The sequence below is a fragment of the Atractosteus spatula genome, chromosome 15, assembly GCF_055471065.1.
Source record: "Atractosteus spatula isolate fAtrSpa1 chromosome 15, fAtrSpa1.hap1, whole genome shotgun sequence".
Classification (NCBI taxonomy): Eukaryota; Metazoa; Chordata; class Actinopteri; order Semionotiformes; family Lepisosteidae; genus Atractosteus; species Atractosteus spatula.
Window position 1 is genome coordinate 20,682,313 of NC_142720.1, and position 19,714 is coordinate 20,702,026.

At 44.8% G+C, this 19,714-nt stretch overlaps 1 protein-coding gene across 6 annotated transcripts in view; it reads left to right on the forward strand.

The window, feature by feature from the left end:
* Window positions 1–13,824, forward strand: part of ltbp1 (latent transforming growth factor beta binding protein 1) — a 102,588-nt gene extending 88,764 nt beyond the window's left edge. For all 6 annotated transcript variants that reach the window (XM_088934103.1, XM_088934105.1, XM_088934104.1 and 3 more), the window contains 9 exons: window positions 3,443–3,583; window positions 3,732–3,899; window positions 5,074–5,154; window positions 5,862–5,990; window positions 7,420–7,560; window positions 8,594–8,764; window positions 11,245–11,406; window positions 11,883–12,032; window positions 12,775–13,824. In XM_088934103.1, coding sequence (XP_088790229.1) covers window positions 3,443–3,583; window positions 3,732–3,899; window positions 5,074–5,154; window positions 5,862–5,990; window positions 7,420–7,560; window positions 8,594–8,764; window positions 11,245–11,406; window positions 11,883–12,032; window positions 12,775–12,929 — 1,298 coding nt within the window. In that variant the 3' untranslated portion in view covers window positions 12,930–13,824. The remainder of the gene's footprint in view (window positions 1–3,442; window positions 3,584–3,731; window positions 3,900–5,073; window positions 5,155–5,861; window positions 5,991–7,419; window positions 7,561–8,593; window positions 8,765–11,244; window positions 11,407–11,882; window positions 12,033–12,774) is intronic.
* The last annotated feature ends 5,890 nt before the right edge of the window (window positions 13,825–19,714 follow it).

Genomic DNA, 19,714 nt, shown 5'->3' on the forward strand with positions numbered 1-19,714 from the left:
ATACAGGAAGGAATGTCCATACTATAGAGGAGGGAATAGGAAAGTCCATACTATAGAGGAGGGAATAGGAAAGTCCATACTATAGAGGAGGGAATGTCCAGGGACTACTTTAGAGAAAGGAATGTCCAGGGACAGCTAGAGTAGAAGCAGTGTCCATGGACAACTCTAAAGGAAGGAAGGACTGCCCAGGGACTGTTACTCTTCTAGAGGAAGGATGCCCAGGAACAACTATGGAAGGACTGCTCAAGGTCTACTGCAGGGGTTGGAATGCTCACAGACTATAATGGGACAGAAAGAACAAATTATAGGCTATAATTCCTAGCTTCAGTTATAACTCATTTTTAACTCAGTTAAAAATACTGTTGCTTGTGCGAAACAAAAATTAAATAACAAAGAATGACAGTTCTTTTCTATGGAATGTCAGACCAGGAAAACTAAGGCAGCAGAAGAACAAAAGATTCAGACAGAACAGCAATATGTTCATTTGCGCTTCTTGTATTTTGTCATTAATGTAAAAATGAACTTTTTTTATATTTATTTTTTGGGCTTGATTGGAAGAGATGACATATGAAACTGTTTTTTTTACTTTCAGTACTTTTTTTTACTTTTTTTACTTTGTTACAGAAAATGAGAAAACTAACATTTTAGGTGTTTTGGACTGTCAGGAAAATCTGCTTTCTTCAGGAATGCTACAGAGGCACAAATAGAAAAGGCTGCCATATAGTGCTGCTCTCTGCGTGAATGAAAACATTTTTTGACCTGCATCTGTTTCTGGCAGGAGCTGTTTCTGATTGAGAGAATGATCCAAGTGCTATTTGTTCCAGTCTGTCTAGGAATCGACATAGTATCACCTAGACAGTTTAGGTAGGAGCTGTGCCAGAAGCTTTCCTGGATGCTATCATCTGTCATTCTGTTCAGGTCCAGGTTTGCAATGCATAAAACATCTCCTGCTGTCTGTGCTGGGCTTCAGCTGTTTACCTCGAAAATGTTCTGGTAATGAAAGGATAACTAAGAAAAAAGCAAGATACCTGGCGTCAGTTTCTGGACTAGACTTTAAAGTTTGAAATCCAAGCATTTTGTATGTCATTGGGCTTTTGTTGAACATAACACATCTGTTATCTGAAAAGTTATTTTCTCCTTCTAAGGGTTATGCAGGATTAAAGGTAGGACTGCTGAACAGGATGCCAGTCCATCACACAGGCACACAGGGGCAATTCAGAGACATTAGTTATCTAAGCCAGTGTGTCTTTGGAAGGCGGGAGGAGCAATCTGTGTTAACTCACAGACACACTGAAAAAACCAGCAAATGCCACACAGAAAGCACCCCAGCCCAGTACCTAACCGAGATCCCAAGAATTGTGAGGCAGCTGAGATCAAAAGAATCCGTGGTAGAACTTAAGCTCAAAAAGCAAAGGAGAATATTGCCTGATAATTGTGATCTCCTGCTGGATATCCCTTCATAGGCCAACACAATGGTTTTGCTTTTTGTATCTGTATGGAATGCCAGATGAGGAAGAAGAAACTCATTCGGGAATATAACCAGTTTGCACAAAACTGCCTTAAGACTTTTGGGTCTTTGTTGACTGCACAACTTTAAATTATTGGCAAACAAGCTGTGTACTAAAAGTGGCTCTGTTTGACTTTTGTTGAGCATGTATGAAAGCTGGGAATAAAGGATGTGATTTTTTATACGGTAGTGGGTAGACAGGTTATAGTGTGAATGATCCACTTCTGCAAACATCTTTGCAGAGACCCGTCTTAAAAAAAGGAAGAAATGATCATGGAAGCTGTGTCATTGGCATTAAAGTGATCATTTCAGGCGACTAGCACTTGGTCGTTTTGTGGAAAATATTCTCCCTCTGTTCTCCATTCTAGGGAATGGCGTGGTCTTGGTTAGTAGTTAGCCTTGTATTAAAGTCTTATAATAAAGAACAGTGAGCTCATGCCTTGGACAGCCCTGCAGTGCCTTGCAGGCTGCTGGAGAGCTGGAATCTGCAGTCTTGGTGGTTTCCTTGACTGGGCCCACGCAGCTCACATCTTTTCCAGTTTCCTTCGGCAGGAAGTCTTGTCGGTCAGTGCGAGCGTATTATGCTCGGGCACAGCCGAGGCTGATGGAACGCTTCGCTCCTTCAGCAGGACCAAGGGTATCACAGCCAGCTGCCTTCCCACCCTGAGCACGCCTGCACTTTTCTGCGTAGAGATCGCAGGCACATTTTCTCTTCGCTGGGCCGACACCTCCCCTGGCTCAACCACTCGACTCGGTGCTGTCTCTGTCGAAGCAGGGTTACACAATGGTTGAGCCCCTGGTGAAAAAGCAATAATACGGCCCAGTCCTGATTCAGAGCAAAGCTCCTTAACTCCATGGCCAGGTCATGCTTTGCATTAATGCGATCTGGCTGTTAGTCTGTTAGCCTGTTTGCACAGATGTCAAACTTTAAGATGTTATCAGCAACCAGAATCCATAACAGACGTTGTGTTGAAAAAAGGTCTTTCCCAATGTAATACAGTAATTGCACAAAATTCTGTGGTATGGAAATATATCTCGTATTATTAACCATTTCTCATCTTTGCTTACAGACCCCAGGGATTAAGATGAGGGTCAAAGATGGATTAGTAGTTTGTATAAAACGTTGTTATCTTACAGTTGATCTTACAGTTGCTGATGTAAAATCCTTCATTAACCACCAGAACTTTGCCCATTGAGCTATGACCATTGTAAAAAAGTACTGCTTGGCTTGTCTCTGAAGAAGGATCCCATTGTTGTTTTTCTGAGTCTTCTTGCATGCTTCAAAGTACAGAAGAAAAGTGTTTGTGTTTAGCAAGGTGTACAAACTGTATTTAAGGAAATATTTTGTTCTGCCAGAATAAAATCAATAAAATAGGATGTCACTGAAGGAGAATCTGTGAAAGTCTTCCATAAAACTTTCATATACTGTATGTACTGTGCTTCAAACACAACTTTCTGCCTTCCCTGCCTAATTTCCACTGTTAGGAGGCAACGTGCTGTGCTCTTAATATGGCACAAAAAGTTATGTGCCATTTTTAACAAGGACATGTTTGTGTAGTAAAAAAGGAAATGGCTGTTGAAGTTGAAGGCCAGATACTGTACAGTATGTGTTCCAGACTGGTACCATCCAGTTCATGGATCCCATGGATCTGTCCTGTTCACACATTGTGTATCTGTGCTACTGTTGAAGCATAGGGATCATGAAATCCTCAGGGCATGTATGCACTGCAGCAAGAGTTTGTTGTATCGTCGGAGAATCTGTTACTGTTACCGTTTCAATTCTCTTTTATTCCAAGATAAATGCATGTCGGATATTCAGCCTTAAATAATATGTATGTTTTTCCTGCGTGGAACATAAGCAAATTCACCTGCCAGGGAAGGTTAAAAGCGCCCCTGTGCCGTGGTGAATTCCTGCCTGGTGTCTCCCCTCCCCAGACGTGAACGAGTGCGAGCTGCTGAGTGGGGTGTGTGGAGAGGCGCTGTGTGAGAACGTGGACGGCTCCTTCCTGTGCGTGTGCCCCCACCAGAACGAGGAGTTCGACCAGATGACGGGGCAGTGCCTCTCCACTCCTGCAGGTGAGCGGGCGCCGCCCATGGCGCAGCAGCCTTGCTCTCTGTCCTCTCCTCCCGCGTTTGTTGTTTGTTTCCGCGGTGGTGTCGAGTTCTCTCGGAGACGTGGGTGCGCGCTGTGAATCAGTCCATCTCTCCTTGTGTGTTTGGACAGCCACCGTCCCAGGGGTTGGCAGGAAGGAATGCTACTACAATCTGAAAAACGAGAACCTGTGTGAACACGTCCTGAACCCCAGCATCACCAGGGAGGAGTGCTGCTGTACCATGGGGGAGGGCTGGGGGGACAACTGCGAGTTCTTCCCCTGCCCTGACGCAGGCACAGGTGCTGCCGCCCTGCTGTTCATGTTCGACATTCTCCAGTGCTCTGTCTCCACACTGCGCTACATTCTCCAGTGCTCTGTCTCCACACTGCGCTACATTCTCCAGTGCTCTGTCTCCACACTGCGCTACGTTCTCCAGTGCTCTGTCTCCACACTGCGCTACGTTCTCCAGTGCTCTGTCTCCACACTGCGCTACGTTCTCCAGTGCTCTGTCCACACCTGCAAGGTGTTGACCCAATGGTCTCTAAGTGCTCTATAAGGACACTTATATCTCACTTTGGGATATTTGCATCCTATTAATTATACACCAGCACCTAAGTATGCACCTGCAGCTGCAAACTGAAACTTTGCTTTCTACAACATCACTTTGCACAAGGGGAGATCATTTTAACTTCTCCTATAATCCAAGCTATGTGCATATTCTGGCCAGAATAGGTGCGGGAGTCCTTAACTAGGACCTGACCTTCAGGATCATTATGTACAGGTCATTTAGGGGAGATTTTTGGATTACGCAAAGAATTCATTAACATTTTACTGTGGCTTTCTTTCATGTTTGTATCTTTATGAAGCCATCTGTGCTAAAATCACAGTCCCGGAAAATGTCAGTTTTGCAGAAATCAAAGAAAAGCACATTAAAAAATGCTTTTCTGAATGAGTTGCAGCACTGGGTCCCTCCCACTCCTCTGGCTAGATGCTTTCTGTCCAGCTGGTGGAGGCAGCAGTGCAGGGCAGCACGCAGGGCTCTGGGCTCAGAGCTGGAAGGACATGGGTCTCAGTCCCTGCTTTGAGGGGCTCCAGCCGCCTCACCCCTACAGTCATGTCCTGCAGCGGACTAGGCTCCCGTCCAGCTGAGCCTTAACGCTGAGGAAACTGGGAAAAGCCCACAAGCTCGACTGGTTCATTATATACAGTACCCTCACCGAATTTCTCATGGCTAGCTGTTTGATTTCCAGTGCCCTGCAAGTCTGTGGTGTAGAAACCAGGAGGTTATTGATGAGCCGATTGACATTCTTGCAAAGAGGGAGTTTGCATAGAGCTGTCTTTTTAAGAAAGTGTGAAGGGGGCTCTGGAGGTAAACAGCTTTAAAATGAATTGAAAGGCCTGAACAAATAGAAACATGATGATGAAGCTGCACGGTAACCATAAAAAGGCTGAAGCGTTTTTTTCTCTTTGCAGATCAGTTTTCCGAAATGTGTCCTGCGGGAAGGGGTCTCGTTCCAACTGCAGACACACATTATGGGGCAGACAAATATGAAGGTAAGTGTGGTTGGACTATATAGCCTGTAGGTTAGAGAGAGGATCAGGAGGGAGAGCTTTTACTTAAATGCTTAAGCACTGTTCTCTGTCGTTTCAAAAAGACTGAGATGTGGTCCGTACTCAATTTAGATTTAATCCTCTGAATCCGCACACAGACCTTTCTGCATGTTGCAATTAAAAACCAAGTCAGAGCCACTTTCTGATGCCTTTCGTCTTTGACTAGCTTTTCTTTTTGTCACACAATGGACAAGTATGCTCATATGTAAGGTCCACACTAATTTCAAGTGAAAATTCAGTCCAGTCCATCTGTTTATTCATTACCAGAAAGCTTCTTATTCTTGGTAAGAGTCACAGTACCTTGGACCCTGTCCCAGAAGTCTAGGGGCAGGGGGAGCCTTCCCCTGAAGTCAAATAAATTACAACAGCGACTTCAAAAGAACAAGATCTTTTTCAGACTTCAGTTTAATTGATTTTTTTCTGTGTTATGTATAAGAAACAACATAATCTTGTGTTCTGACTTCAATGTACAATCATGGCAAACAGAATTCATATTCCTGACATTTTTTTAACTGCAAGTTAGAAATAGTATTCTCAAGAGAAGCAGTTAGTTATTTATGTATGTTCTAGACATTTTGTATAGAAATATTTGGATTATCTTTTGAAGGGCTAAGGCACCAGGTTTCTGATAACTTTTTTTCTCTTCACAGATGTTGATGAGTGTGCTATGTTTCCTGAAGAAATCTGTAAGGATGGGTTCTGCTTAAACACACATGGAAGTTTTGAGTGTTACTGTAAACGGGGCTTGTATTATGACCCAGTAAAGCTACAATGTGTGGGTGAGTAACACAAGATTTTGTAAGACATGCTTTCTTTATTAAGTAAAGTTAAAGTGAAAAGACTGAAAATGAAAAACAGTGTTTGAAGGACTAGTATTGATCTTATGCTCCCCCACCACATTTAAATGTCAGCTGTATCACAAATGATTAGATCATCTTTTACTGTATTACAGTTGATTTTGTGATTGCAGGAGGCAGGGTGGTGCAGTGGTTAGCATTGCTGCCTCACAGCGTCTGGGGTCCTGGGTCCAGGTCCGGACGTGGGGTGTTGTCTGTATGTTAGTGTGGGCCTCCTCCCACAGTTCAAAGGCATACCAGCAGGTTAACTGGCTTCTTGGAAAACTGGCACTGGGTGTGAGTGTGTATGTCTGTGTCTGTCGGCCCTGTGATGACCCCGTTGTGTAAGAAGCGGTGAGAAATGGGTTTTGTGAGCGCTCTTGTGCATTTTTGTAGAGCTTCCACTACTGTTCCCGTAGCAATAGCTCTCTCTTGGAAAATGCCTAACTGGGATTACTGGTGTAGTACATGACTAAAACATGGAGCCTCTTCTACACTTAATAGGATGATGTCACCTCCAAACGTTGTAAAGAAGGCAGAAGACATCGTGCTCAGCAGCTGAGATTAGGATTTTGGACAGGCATTCAAAACATTCTTTAAAATGATATTTTTTAAAGACAAATAAACTAAATCCTAAGAGGAGGAACTCTTCTTAGGGCAGCAAGGTCTGTAAAGTAGGGAATATGATGTCTGTATACTCTGAAGCTGTCAGGACCCTTGATTGCTCCCAAGGGACACCTTTGTTGTGAGGAAGTCTCAAGGGGTGTCCATTCACCAGCCATTGCGTTGAGGGACAGCAGTGTAAATATTTAAATGTTTGTCCTGCAGGGGGATTACAGGGATCTGACTCTGTGCCAGAGCTATTTCAGAAACCAATTGGTGGTCTAGGCACTTCAACTTTGATTCAGAAAACAGTGTGAGGCAATGCACATCTGGCCAAATGATCTGGCTTACTGTAGCACTGCAGCCCTTAGAGGAGAGACGGCTGACTGGAAGGTTATCCAGCACTCCGAAACCAGAGCCCAACATGGCTCCACCAGCTGACGCAGTGAGAATCCGATAAGTGATTAAAGTCTGACGGTGCTGGTGGCAGGAGGATGTCTATTTCAATCTTGTAGGATTGCCTGTGAAATGTGTGACATAGAAAAGATAGGACTAGAGAATGTATTGATTGAACAAGGCTATAGATTTTTTTCCATCTAAACCTTAGATGAGTTATTACCTTTCTTTTGAATCCCATCTATGAAGCTGGGTTCTACTGGACTGATCCAGTATGTTTTCATGGGTATAGCAAGAACCCCCTCCCCCTACAACTTTGCAGTCAGGGACCTAGGACCCCTATCGGAACTAACTAGAAAATTCCTCCTTGCAGATTTTGACGAGTGTGAAGATGAGTCCAGCTGTATAGACGGAATATGTTTCAACTCAGAAGGGTCCTACACCTGCCTCTGTACGCCCCCCATGGTCCTGGATTCCAGTGGGAAACGCTGCATTGGAGCACCAGAGCCTGGTGGTGAGCGGACCTGACTGCAAACCTTCACATTAGCCAGTAGGAGGAGCTCCTGAGTCTGCCCATCAAAGTGCAGGTTAAGCCAGGTCAAGGGTCACGGGGTTGCCAAGGATTGGGTGACCTTTGTCACCTTGGCTTTCGACACGGCAGTGAGTCCTGGGACCTGCTGGGGAAAGACATGCTTCTCCTCCAGGTGGTGCTCTCTCTCTCTCCGGTAGTGCACAGAGGAGTTTGCAGTGTGTCAGATAATGAAGGGCCCCATCAGGTGGCCACAGAACAAGGTACAAGAAAAAACAAGCTGATAAACAACTGGTGAAAACTCATCAGCACGAATTTTTGTCAGTCTGCAGCAGAGCGATTAATATCAGCTAAACAAAAGTCCGTTCTCCATGTGCACGCCCTTCAAATCTGGTATCATGTTCTAAAAGTGCCAAATGTTTTTTTTTTTAAATTGCCCTTGATTTCCTCTGGCCACTCTTATTTTTTTCCCTACTCATGTGCCCAGTTTTTCCAACTCTGAACAGATTTTTTTTTGTTACACCTGAGCTGCTCTTAACCTTGTGAGAAACATGTGGCAGACAGCACTGTGTCTGGGAGCTGTATTCCGCAGCTGGGTGTCATACCTGCAGCTCTGAAAGGCCTTGTTCAGTCATTTCCTGTGTCTGTGGAAAAGACCTGTTTTTCACACCTCTTTTTTTTTTTCCGGATGGCTGAGCTCTAGGCACCTCGTTATGTGACGTAATGGAAACGGTGGTGGTGATTAACAGGGATGAGAATACACTGTGCAGAGAGAGAAGTCGAAACCTGAAAGGGAAAAGCAATGAGAGACCCTCAGGGGCTTTTACTGTGAAGGGGTGGCATCACAATCATAACAGACACAGGAAAAACCCGCAGTAAACATGTACCTCCTAAAGGCAGTTTTCCAGGCTTAGCGCTAGTTGATCTTTTAAAGTTACAAAGGAGGTCCGGGAGCAGAGTTGTCGATCAGTCCCTGCTACGGAGGCCTAATGCTTGTGCTGGTGTGTGCCGTTCCCAGAGCACAGGGGCCAGGGCGTGGTGTTCCAGGACGTGTGCTGGCAGACCATCGTCGACGGCAACACCTGCAACAACCCGCTGCAGGGAAGGAAAACCACCTTCGCCGAGTGCTGCTGTCTGTACGGCGAGGCCTGGGGCATGGAGTGCGCTTTCTGTCCCATGAAGAACACAGGTACGTCAGCGCCAGAAGTTGCTAGAGGGGCCCCTTGAGAATGCAGCAGATTTCCAGCGCAGGCGCGGGGATCAGACAGGTCTGCGCTGCTCTTTAGATGGTGGGCAGTCGAAGCAAGCGCAGTGTCAAGACGGCTTGACGACGTTTAGCCAATTCAGAGGAGCCTCTTGCCACCTCCACTTGGTGCTCATGGCCCACCCCGGTACTAACGATGTAGGGCAATAAGAGCAGGCTCAGGAGCAGGACCCCCACGGCGGCCTTCTCTGCCAATACCACATGCAAGCCCAGGTAAGCAAGATGAAGCATCGAGATGGAACGTGGTTCAAAGATTTGTGCAGTGAGACGGGGGGTTTAGATGAATGAAGAGCTGGGGTCCGCTCTGGACCCAGGGGTTACAACAGCACTGGGCAGCCCTAAGCTGGAAGTTGTGAAGGAGAATTACAACCAGGGCAGGCAGAACTTTGTATTACAGAGAACACTTAGGAATTTCCGAGGAACCATGAAACACATGGGGGTCTTGGCTTTATGTTGTGACAGATTCACTCAGATTATGGGAAAATGATAAGTGCTTATGGATTGATAGCCCAGTCTAGTTATCATTTTTATTCAACATTATTACATTCTTATTTTTTCTTGACTATGCTCACATGACCTTCCGTCTAGTTTTGTTCTTGCCATTTCACTCATCAGGCTAAACTCTTCTCTCTCTTCTCATAAAAGGCATACTGTACACGCTTTGCGAATCGCCGGGAATTTTCCAATCAAACACAACATGAATTTCAGGACTTATTTCTGTGCAATTAAATTATTGCCTAAACAATGTTCATTCATCCAAAATGAGAGTTGGAATGAGGGAGACGGATTTGTGCACCTTTCTGGTGTGGATTGCAAATCCAGGCTGTGTGGGAAGAAGGGAGACATGAGGATGTTGGTTTTAGCTGACGCTTCCCTCTCCTTTAGATGAGCCTGGATGGTGGTGGAGTGGTGAGCACTGCCACCCTGGGTTCAGTCAATATAAGAAATCATAGTGTATAAGTATTGTAAAATATAATGTATTAGTCCTGCTTAATAATTATTTCCTTACTGAGTATCAACTCAGAGAGGAGTGGTACAGTTAAATATTAGTGTACAGTATTGAAAAGTATATCAAACATAAACTAGTTCAGGTGGGGAGCTGCGTCAGCATGCGTAGTCTGCAAAGGGACAAGTAATAGGTTTATTTCATGCTGAAAAGAGAAGAGAGAAAGCATACTGTGAAGCCTTCTTCAGCATGGAATAAACCTATTACTTGTTCCTAAACATAAAATATGCTGCATGTGAAAAAATGTCCAGTACTCTCCAGGTTCCACTAGAGGGCACTGGTTGCTCTGTTAATCTGCATCTTCTGTGCTGGTCTTGTGTTGCAAGGAATCATGGGTTTCTCCTAAACTACTGAATTGGGTTGAGTATCACATATGGGGCATCTGTGGCTGAAGAGTGATGTTGTGCTGTGTACTGCCTCTTTCACACTGTGTAACTAGGTACTTAAGAGTGTAATTCAGCCTGAACCTTGAGCTCCGCCTAGGAGAGGGGACCCTGCGAAGTGCTGTGCTGATGATCCCAGCAGTCCTCCACGCTGTGACACTGATTACGTCTGCTTTACAGAGAGCAGAATCCAGTTCTCCCTTGTTCTTTTCTTACCACTAAAAGCACCTTTTAACACTATTTCATACGGGTAGTGTAACAGCTGGGTATACAAGGGGCACCAAGTACTGTACACAGAAAACAAACAAGAGTTAGTTCCATGTTGAAAGTAGGAAGAATAAAATGCTAGATGTTTCAACTGTGGTGTATTCTACACCCGGTTTACTCATCAAAGTGGAATGAACCTCTGCAGCATGTACCCCTTTTGGCAGCCCACACAGTGATTTTGTCGTTTACTCGGGGAGGACTGAATGCACACCTGCAGGGGCTCTGGCGAGTTCCTCCTCCCACACACACAGGCAGAGTGGACTGACCCCCTCCCAGTTCAATATATTTTCACCTAAATGGGGGCTTCCCACGATCTTTGCAAGTCTGCATTCTGGATGCTGTGTTCACAGCACTCAGCTGGAACTTCAGAACAAAATGACCGCGGATACGATTCATGCTAGGACGCCCTGCAGCCCCGGGGGCCCTGGGTTCAAGCCCTGGGGTGCTGCTGCGCGGATTTGATTTGTTCTACCTGTGTTTGCGTGCGTTTCTTCAGAGGCTCCAGTTTCCTCCCACAGTCCAAAGACATGCCGGTAGGTTAACTGGCTTCTGGGAAAACTGGCCCCGCGGTCAGTGAGCGCGCGTTTTCGTTGGTGCCCTGCGGCAGACTGGCGCCCTGTCCGGGGTGTGTCCGTGCGCCCGGGGCATGCTGGGATAGACTCCGGCCCCCCCACGACCCTGTATTGGATGAAGCGGTAAGAAGGATGGATGCACTGTCCGCGCTGAAAGGACTTTCCCTGTCTTCACAGCGGACTACACCACGATGTGCAACCTGCCCCGGCCTGGCGAGCGCCGTGCATACGGACAGGACGCCCTGACACCCTTCCAGCCCAGCTTCCCTGTGCCGGGGCTGGAGTATGACTCGCCGCCCCATGATTCCCAGTTTCTGCCCATGTATGACGACGAAGAACGTAAGTGTAACCTTCGCTTCTGAAATCAGAGCAATACTGATGCTGCCCGCTGCTGCCACCTAGTGGCGTCTCCTCCTGTACATTCTGAAGAGGCCCCATGTGTCCTTCTTAGCCGAGCAGTGAAGACACTGGAGATATTTCAGGAAGACTGGACCAAACACTGCTACATTATGTTAAGTAATATTTGCAAAATATATTTAAAGCCTTTCACAAGCCATTTACTTAGAAGGTGTAGCTCAATTTATGGATGGTGTAAAGAGGATAAGTAATGTTTTCTTTTAAATGGAATTGAGAAAACTGCGACACTGCCCTCCTAAGTAAGTGGCTGAGCAGCCAGAGACCAGCAGCCCCTCTCCTTCGCCGTACCGCGCTCCTCCAGGCCTGGCTGCGCGTCTGGTCCGTCCTCTCGCGCAGTGATCCTGCTGTCCGTGCTCACGCTCGCCTGCCCCCCCCCCCCCCGCTGCTGTCCCTCACAGACCAGTACGACGACTTCGAGGGGCTGAGGGCGGAGGAGTGCGGCGTCCTGAACGGCTGCGAGAACGGCCGCTGCGTGCGGGTCCAGGAGGGCTACACCTGCGACTGCTTCGACGGCTACTCCCTCGACCTGTCCAAGATGGCCTGCGTCGGTAAGAGCAAGGGGAGCCGCTCCCGCCCGCCTCCTGTCACAAACACTACCTGTGCTCCATACTTGCAGAAGAAAGAAAGACAGAGAGATTCACTTTCACGCCCTGACCTCCGTGGGGCCGCACCCTAGCTCCGCGGAGTCGCAGTGAGCGCTGGCTGTTTTGGGCCTGGGTGTGTCAGGGCCTTTACAGGTCACTGCTGTGACACGCTCCCTGCACTCGCCGCCCAGGGCCACTCAGCCACCACTCAACCACAACATTCAGACTTCTCGACTTAGCATAGCGCACAGAAGAGATGTTGCTAAGGAGAGGAGGACATATAGCTGCGTGTGGTAGCCAGCACGTCAGTGATCCATGGATCCCATCCAGCTGCTTCTTTAAAGAAGCCAAGGTATGGGGTTCAACCACATGGTAGCTTGTTCCACACTCCCACAACCCTTGGGGTAAAGAAATACCTCCTGTTCTCCTTTTTTAAATGAACGTCCACGTAGTTTCAATGCGAGATCCACTGTTCGATTTAAAGACGTCCTCCGCACTCGACTACGTCAGTGTAAATGGTAAACTAAATGTGCCGTTAAACAGATTTCTGTCCCTGACCAATACTGAAGACGCACAGAGACAGACGCGGGCTGTGCTCCACCCCCAGGGGTGGCCTGCTCCGTCTTTCGATGCATTCGCCAAGCTGAGCGGAGACTCCCGCCGATGGTGCAGTTTCCGTGTTGTGATTTCTGCGTTGTGATTTCAGATGTCGACGAGTGCTCCGAACTCAACAATAAAATGTCCCTCTGCAAGAACGCGAAGTGCATAAACACGGAGGGCTCGTACCGGTGCCTGTGTCTGCCGGGGTTCGTGCACTCGGACAAGCCCAACTACTGCGTGGCCGCGGACGAGCTGGAGTAGCGCCGCGTGCCGACAGGGCGGCCCCAGTACGCACGCTTATGTAACCGAAGCCCATATACTCTGCACTGTATAAAACAAACAAATGAAAAAAAAATATTCTACTTGAGATGAAGATAACACTTAACCTACTATGTGGTGCCTGTATGGAAAACAGCATTGTATCAATATGATGAGTTGTTTTTAGAAGGAGTTTAAGCTTTATGGGGTAGAACTCTGATTCTCCCCCGAAGTCATTAAGAATCCAATGGACAAGTGCTGGGAAAAGCTCACTGACCAGTCAGAAACCTTCCACGGATGTTTTATAAGTGAACAAGTCCTCCAGCCTTTCTTCTGTCCAACAAACTCTTCTCTTCTACTTTGATATACTGTATAGGACAGTTGGCTTTGAAAACACAATGGTGAAACCTTCTGCATTAGTATCATTCAGTTGTATTTCAGAACTATACAGTATGTACTGTAAAAGAATGTTGTTATTGTAAATTCTTTGAGAGAAGCTTTTTTTAGGCATTTTTTTTGTATTATAAAAATTACACAAATGTACTTCTCTGTGTCTGGAACATTGGACAATGGCATTTATTTTTAATTTGTTTTTGTTGTCCGCCCTGTGGAGCAGGCAGGTTTGTTGCTTTTCTACCCTTTGTTTAAAAAAAAAAAATGAAGTTCTCCATTTTCTACTCGTTACACATTTTCTGCACTTAACTGCAATTCTAAAAGTCTTGCCAGGTTGCAATGCTGCTAAAGAACAGCCATTGGAGTAAGTTTTTGTACATTTAAACTAAAGAGATGAAAACCAGTTTATGTATTGTTATTTGTACATGAAAAAGGCTCTTGTATTAATATCCTTTCATATTATGGTGTATATTAAACCTCTATAAATAAATCACTGTTTGTGATATTTTACTGGCCTGGTGTGATGGGATTCTCTGCCAGTGTGGTTTTCTGTTCCGGTACAGTATCAGAAGGTCACAGCAGCATGTCTGATTGTATTATCGTTGATGTCTTTCTCCATGCTGAACAAAGCCCATTTCGGTTAACTACTATTGTGACAGATTTGTGCAATAGTGAAAACGCACCTGGCTGTGATTTGTACTGACTCACAATCTGGTGACCGGGCGCTCTGTGCTCAAGAAAAATGTCACTACTTTAAAATAAAACCACGATGGGAAACATTTTCAGTTAGTTCCTGAAGATGTTGGTATTGCTTTGTGTTTGTCCAAGGAAGGCAGAATAATTTAATTTACATCCCCAAAACAAGTTTTGCTTTTAATGATTTAATGGTTAGCTGTCATTTTAGGAAACAAATGAGAGAAGGCCATTTCTGCAATCATATTTTAAGGTCTTTTGCTTGTTAATCATCATCTTTTGGCTGTATAGATTTGAAACACTACATTCATACAGATATACGTCTTTTTCCCCCATCCTTCTGAAGAACAGGGCTGTGTGCAGATAAAACAACCCTCCGCTCACTGCTCTGTTTGTGACTCAGCTGCCTTTTTAATAACTCGGCCAATTTGAACCGCTTCAGTTACTGCAGCATGCTGGCTGTTATCACACAGATGGCTTTTTCATGCTTTTAAAGGGCAGGGGAGCCCAGAATGTGCACTGGGTGTGTGTGTGAAAGCACCAAAGTCCTGTGGGGGTGACCAGATGGACCATCACTATCATGCATGACCAGATGGCTGCCCCTTCAGGACCTGTCATGAGAGTCCAAGGCATTGGGGGAGTAGGTTAATACCAGCCTGCCACTGTGAGTTCTTACAAGCGATATGAAGATGAGCTCAGCACCTTAGCAGACAGCTGCTTACTCATGGTGATGATTTAACAGGAGGTAGTTACTTAGTAACACCTGTGAGTGTGTGCCAGCGGTTTACTGATATTGGGGTTTTCAGGAGCTCCTTCTATGCCTGTTGATCAGCCAGTTCAGAAATGCAGTAAAAGCAATCTTGTTGATAAATGCTTACCCTCTGTCTGCTAGTGTTGGTTCCAGCAATAACTGCCATTGAGCACATTGTTGCTATTTTGCAACTCGGTCTCCTACATCTGCAGCTCCTGCAGTGCAGAATCAACGGGCACTGTTCTGGGTCATGAACCAAGGGGGATTTCACACCTCAGCTGTGTTTGCCAGGAATCTCCCAGGGCAGAGACACAGCAGAGTGAAACCTGAAAGTGCTAAAAACCATGCATCTTTTCAAGCTCTTTTTAATTCCTTGCTACATTTTTCCGATGTGTTGCTGTTGTGAGCCGAATGTTTCACGGTTGATCTGTTTTCAGCTTACAGGGAGAAATACTTTTAGTCATTTCTGTGAACCCCCGGCCTTATTAAACATCATCACCCATCTTTTCTACATGGTTTAGTGCTCGGAAAGCAGTGTGGTGGGGTGCGTTGAAGCCAGCAGGCCCCGAGACAGGAGGACTCCACAGGAATCTCTTTGTCTAGGTTTCATGTGTGCCAGCATCCACCAACACAACATCAGTCCCAAAGTGAGGACAAAATAGGTGCCTGGGGTCAGAGAGTACATGGGGAACTGACTCAGCTCCTGAGCTGTAGTTCTTTACACCTCTGCAGTAGTACAACACAGCCAAGGCAAGGGAAATGTGTTTTTCTTCATTGGCAATTCCTTATTATTTTCGGCTCCTGAACTGGAAGTCACCTGATAAGTCCACATTGACATGGAGGGGATGAGGAAACTGTGAGAATTTGGGACTCTCTTAGGCTAAAAACAAGTAAAACTGAGTGACTTTCTAAACCTCGGGAATAAATTGAAAGGTTTAACGTAAAGTAATGGGAACTTGGTTTTGGGCTTAAGAGTTTTTAAACCTTACAGTTTTTGAGGAGCAAAATTTATGTTTGTAAACGGAGCGATGGGTGTACTTGCCGATCCTGTCTGTTTACTAAACCTGTTTCTCCATTTATTCGCACACCTGCCTATGAGTAACCAAGAGGAAATTCTACAGCACCTTCGCCGTCTGTGTTCACCACAAGGCCCCCCATGTTGTTGTCCTTGAAATAACATGACAGCAGCGGTGGTCAGGACTCTGGACTCGTAATGGAAAGGTCCTGGGTTGAGGGGGGCAGATTCTGTAAGCAGCGTAAATTGCTTCAGTAAAATACTTAACTGAATTAATGTACACCACTTGTGCTGAACAGAGGTCATGTGACCTCTGCTGTGATGCATTGAAAAGTCACATGACCTCTGTTGAGACACATGCTAAAATTCGCTTGACCCCTGCAGGGTCCCAACCACATCAATTAATAATAATGTAACAGTTCTCATTAACCCATTATAAATTTCATATTTGACTTCATGCAAAACAGCAAAAAATTTAAATTTTAATTTTCCTGTTATGTCAGGGTAATGAAATGGCATTGCTTCACTTGTGTATGTGCAGATGTGGTCAAGTGTGGATTAAGCTTTATCATTTTGTCAACAGCAAAGAAGGAAAGACTTTTACACTTTTAATACAGGTTTCAAGTCAAGTGAAATATGGCATATATTAATGTCAGATTCAAATATTCACATTTTTAGACATACGGTGTATGCAACTGCATTTACGTAGGACTATACGTTATGTTACATTTGTATAGATTTAATGGGTGGTCACTAAATAGAACAAAATCTATAAAGATCATGTCCACCCCAGACATACTTCTGAGAGCACTGGAGCAACAAATCCATGACAGCTGCACAAAGCCACTCAGAAGATGTGAGAATATTCACTGGGAGTAGTGCTATCCAGAATATCAGGATATGCAGTTTACAGTGTCAAATTTTACTCACAGAATGTAGAGTCATGCCAGTTTCCTCCCACAGCGCAAAGACATGCTGGGAGTTTAATTGGCTTCTGGGAGAACTGGCCCTGGTGTGAGTGAGTGCGTGTCTGTGTCTGCGCCCTGCGAGGGGCTGGCGTCCCTTCCAGGATGTGCCCTCCTTGTGCCCGCTGCTTGCAGGGATGGTCTCCGGCTCCCCCGTGACCGTGGATAGGAAGCTAAAACTATACAACGTTCTAGTATGGCCACTTTTGGAACACGGTGTACAGCCGTGGTCATCTCGTTACAAAACGAATATTTCAGAGAAAGGCTCCCACACATCCATTCCTGGATTTAAAGGAATATCACATCCCGACAGGCTAAAAGAGCTAAATCCTTTCTACAGCACAGCCAATTGCCATGGGGCTTACAATCCTCCAGGGCAATGACAGCTGCAGAATCAACAGTACAGACCCCAGCACAGGACACAAAAACAACCGCGCAGCAGCATGATGAGGCGCTCAGATCAACTTACTGCTAGTGACCACATGAGATACTGGAGATGTCCTTTAGTTCAGGGCATGCAAACTAAACTTAATAAATGCATTGCAAATCGATTTATTGACACTAAAGTATCAATTTATAAAACAGTCTGTTTTTTTAACTGTACCGACTGTATTGCTCCAGTTAATCAGTGAAAGTCTTACCTAATCTGGTAATAGTAAATCAGACCAGACCAATTAATCAACTTCAATCAGATCTGCCTTGTTACATTTCACCTTACAGTAAAACAGGCCCCCTTTTTTTGTACAAATGAGTACATTTTGTGGTTTTCTTCTGCTTTTTGTGTCTTACATTCTCCGTTAGCTGGTCTAATTATTTAATTAGCTCCATTATTGTACTGTTTCTAACCAGGCTCCAATGTGATTGAATGCTAACTGTACCTGAAGTGAATGTCTTGTGAAAGACCTTAAGAAAAATCCTATATACGTCTAATTTAGAAAGCAATTAGGTTGTTTAATTGCCTGCTCGGGCTGGAACACAAACCAACAGACACATGGCCCTACAGGAACTGAGTCCGAGACCCCTGCTGTAAATTCTTCAGATTAGACTGTACTGTTCCACTGTTCTACACACAGAGAGCTCCCAGCAGTGTGTGTGTAAAAACTATGCACATAAACAGCAGTAGATGCTTTAGTACAGAAGCCAAGGACCTGAAAACCCCTCAATATTTTCAGATATAGTAACTGCAACGTGTTTGACTAGCTTTCTCACAGGACATAGTACAGATCCATTTAACCATGACTGCAAGAGCCAAATGAAACCAAGCTGTGTGAATTTAAGTGATGATTATGGATACATCATTAAAGTGATTTCATTTTTATAAAAGAGCACAGAGTAAAATAGCATTATGACAAAATGTGAAGAGGAGATCAGCTGAATTTGAGGCCCTTCAGATGAATGTACTGTTGGTCCCAACAGAGAACTGTGAAGCACTGAAAAAATAATCTACTGTAAGAGACTGACAGATAAGCAAGAAAACCCTCACAGCCTGTATTCCTGAAATTATTCTTTTTTTTTATTCTCTCTTAATCATGGATTAGTCATTTTGGCTGCCCTCTAGAAAAGAGAGACATACATTCATTACCCAGACATAAAAATACTGACAGCTCCTAGTCCATGCCACAATCTGTAAAGATCAACCCAACTTTACACATGCGCTGCCCCAGAACTACTAAAGCAGACAGACATAACCTTTGACTCCTATATCTTCATTGGTATTCCAGCTTTGCCATTTACTTATACAGGTTTCATCTGCTGTAAAAGAATGTAAACAGGCCCATATATTTTTTTTATCCCTTTTCAGATTTTGGACCTCATCAGTATTTTTGATATATATATCTGTTATTGTCCTTTTTCGTGTTCCAATTTCTGAAGATGCATCTTTCCAGCTCCTTTGGTTTGGTTTTACTTATGAGAAAATGCCATTTTCTTAAGTTTAACTTCCGTGTACACTCTCATCAAGTCTGACCCGATAATACACTCATATTAAAGCAACCCTGCCTTTTTATGCAAAATGTGTATGAAGTAAAAATGTTTCAATCCAGCCCATCCAGTAAAAAGTCAAATGTTTTTTTATACCATTCCCTTGCTTTGCCTGTCAAAGTAACCCATGCTGAATGTTGAAAATGAAAGGTTTTATTATTAAACCATAAGTTCTTCACGTAAAATATATTTCCCCGAGAAAAGTTTTTCTTATCAAAGTATCTGAACGCCCGATCAGACTCTTTATGGGATGTGACTCCCAAGAAGAATGAGAAAACAGGCTGTGATTTCCCACTCTCTACTATACAGTAGGTTCTGCTTCATTGTTAAGACTGCAAATCTGTACAGTCATGCGACACTCCGCAGAGCATGACTGAAACAAACGGCTTGTGAATTTAACACATCAGCTAAAGCTCTATTACACTTTAATTTTTTTAACAAAAGAAGGAAAGGTGAAGTGACAAAAACAACCAGTCCAAAGCTCTTGAAAAAAGTTTTTTTTTTGTTATACTGTTAAACTGTCATGGAGGTTTTTAGGAAAGGACTCGCACATGAAAAATACTCCACGGGAGAGTTGAAGGCAGTCAGTGTAAAAGACAGTGAGACGCCTCAGTCCAGAAAGGATAACGGATACAGTTCTACTGGCTCTCTTAATGTGGCCAAATGTGGCCGCTGCGCAGAAAACATCTGGGAGATCTCAGCTGGAGCACGTCACACTCTAGTCACACGTGGGTCACTCGCACTCTTCAAGGTCTAGTTTTCACTAACTAACATCTACGAATGTGCTTTCTGCAGCCAAAAAGTGGATGGATTGTCCCGAAACGTACATCTGCTGAAATGTGCTCAGTTTGATTATTTCCGTTACTTCAATCCTCCAAGTGGCGCTGCTGACTGAGCAGCCCTGTCAATTATTGCCAACTCACATTCACCAAGTGGTTGTCCTGACATACTGGAGCACACTCCTGGTGTTTTTATTCTCCCCTCTCTCACA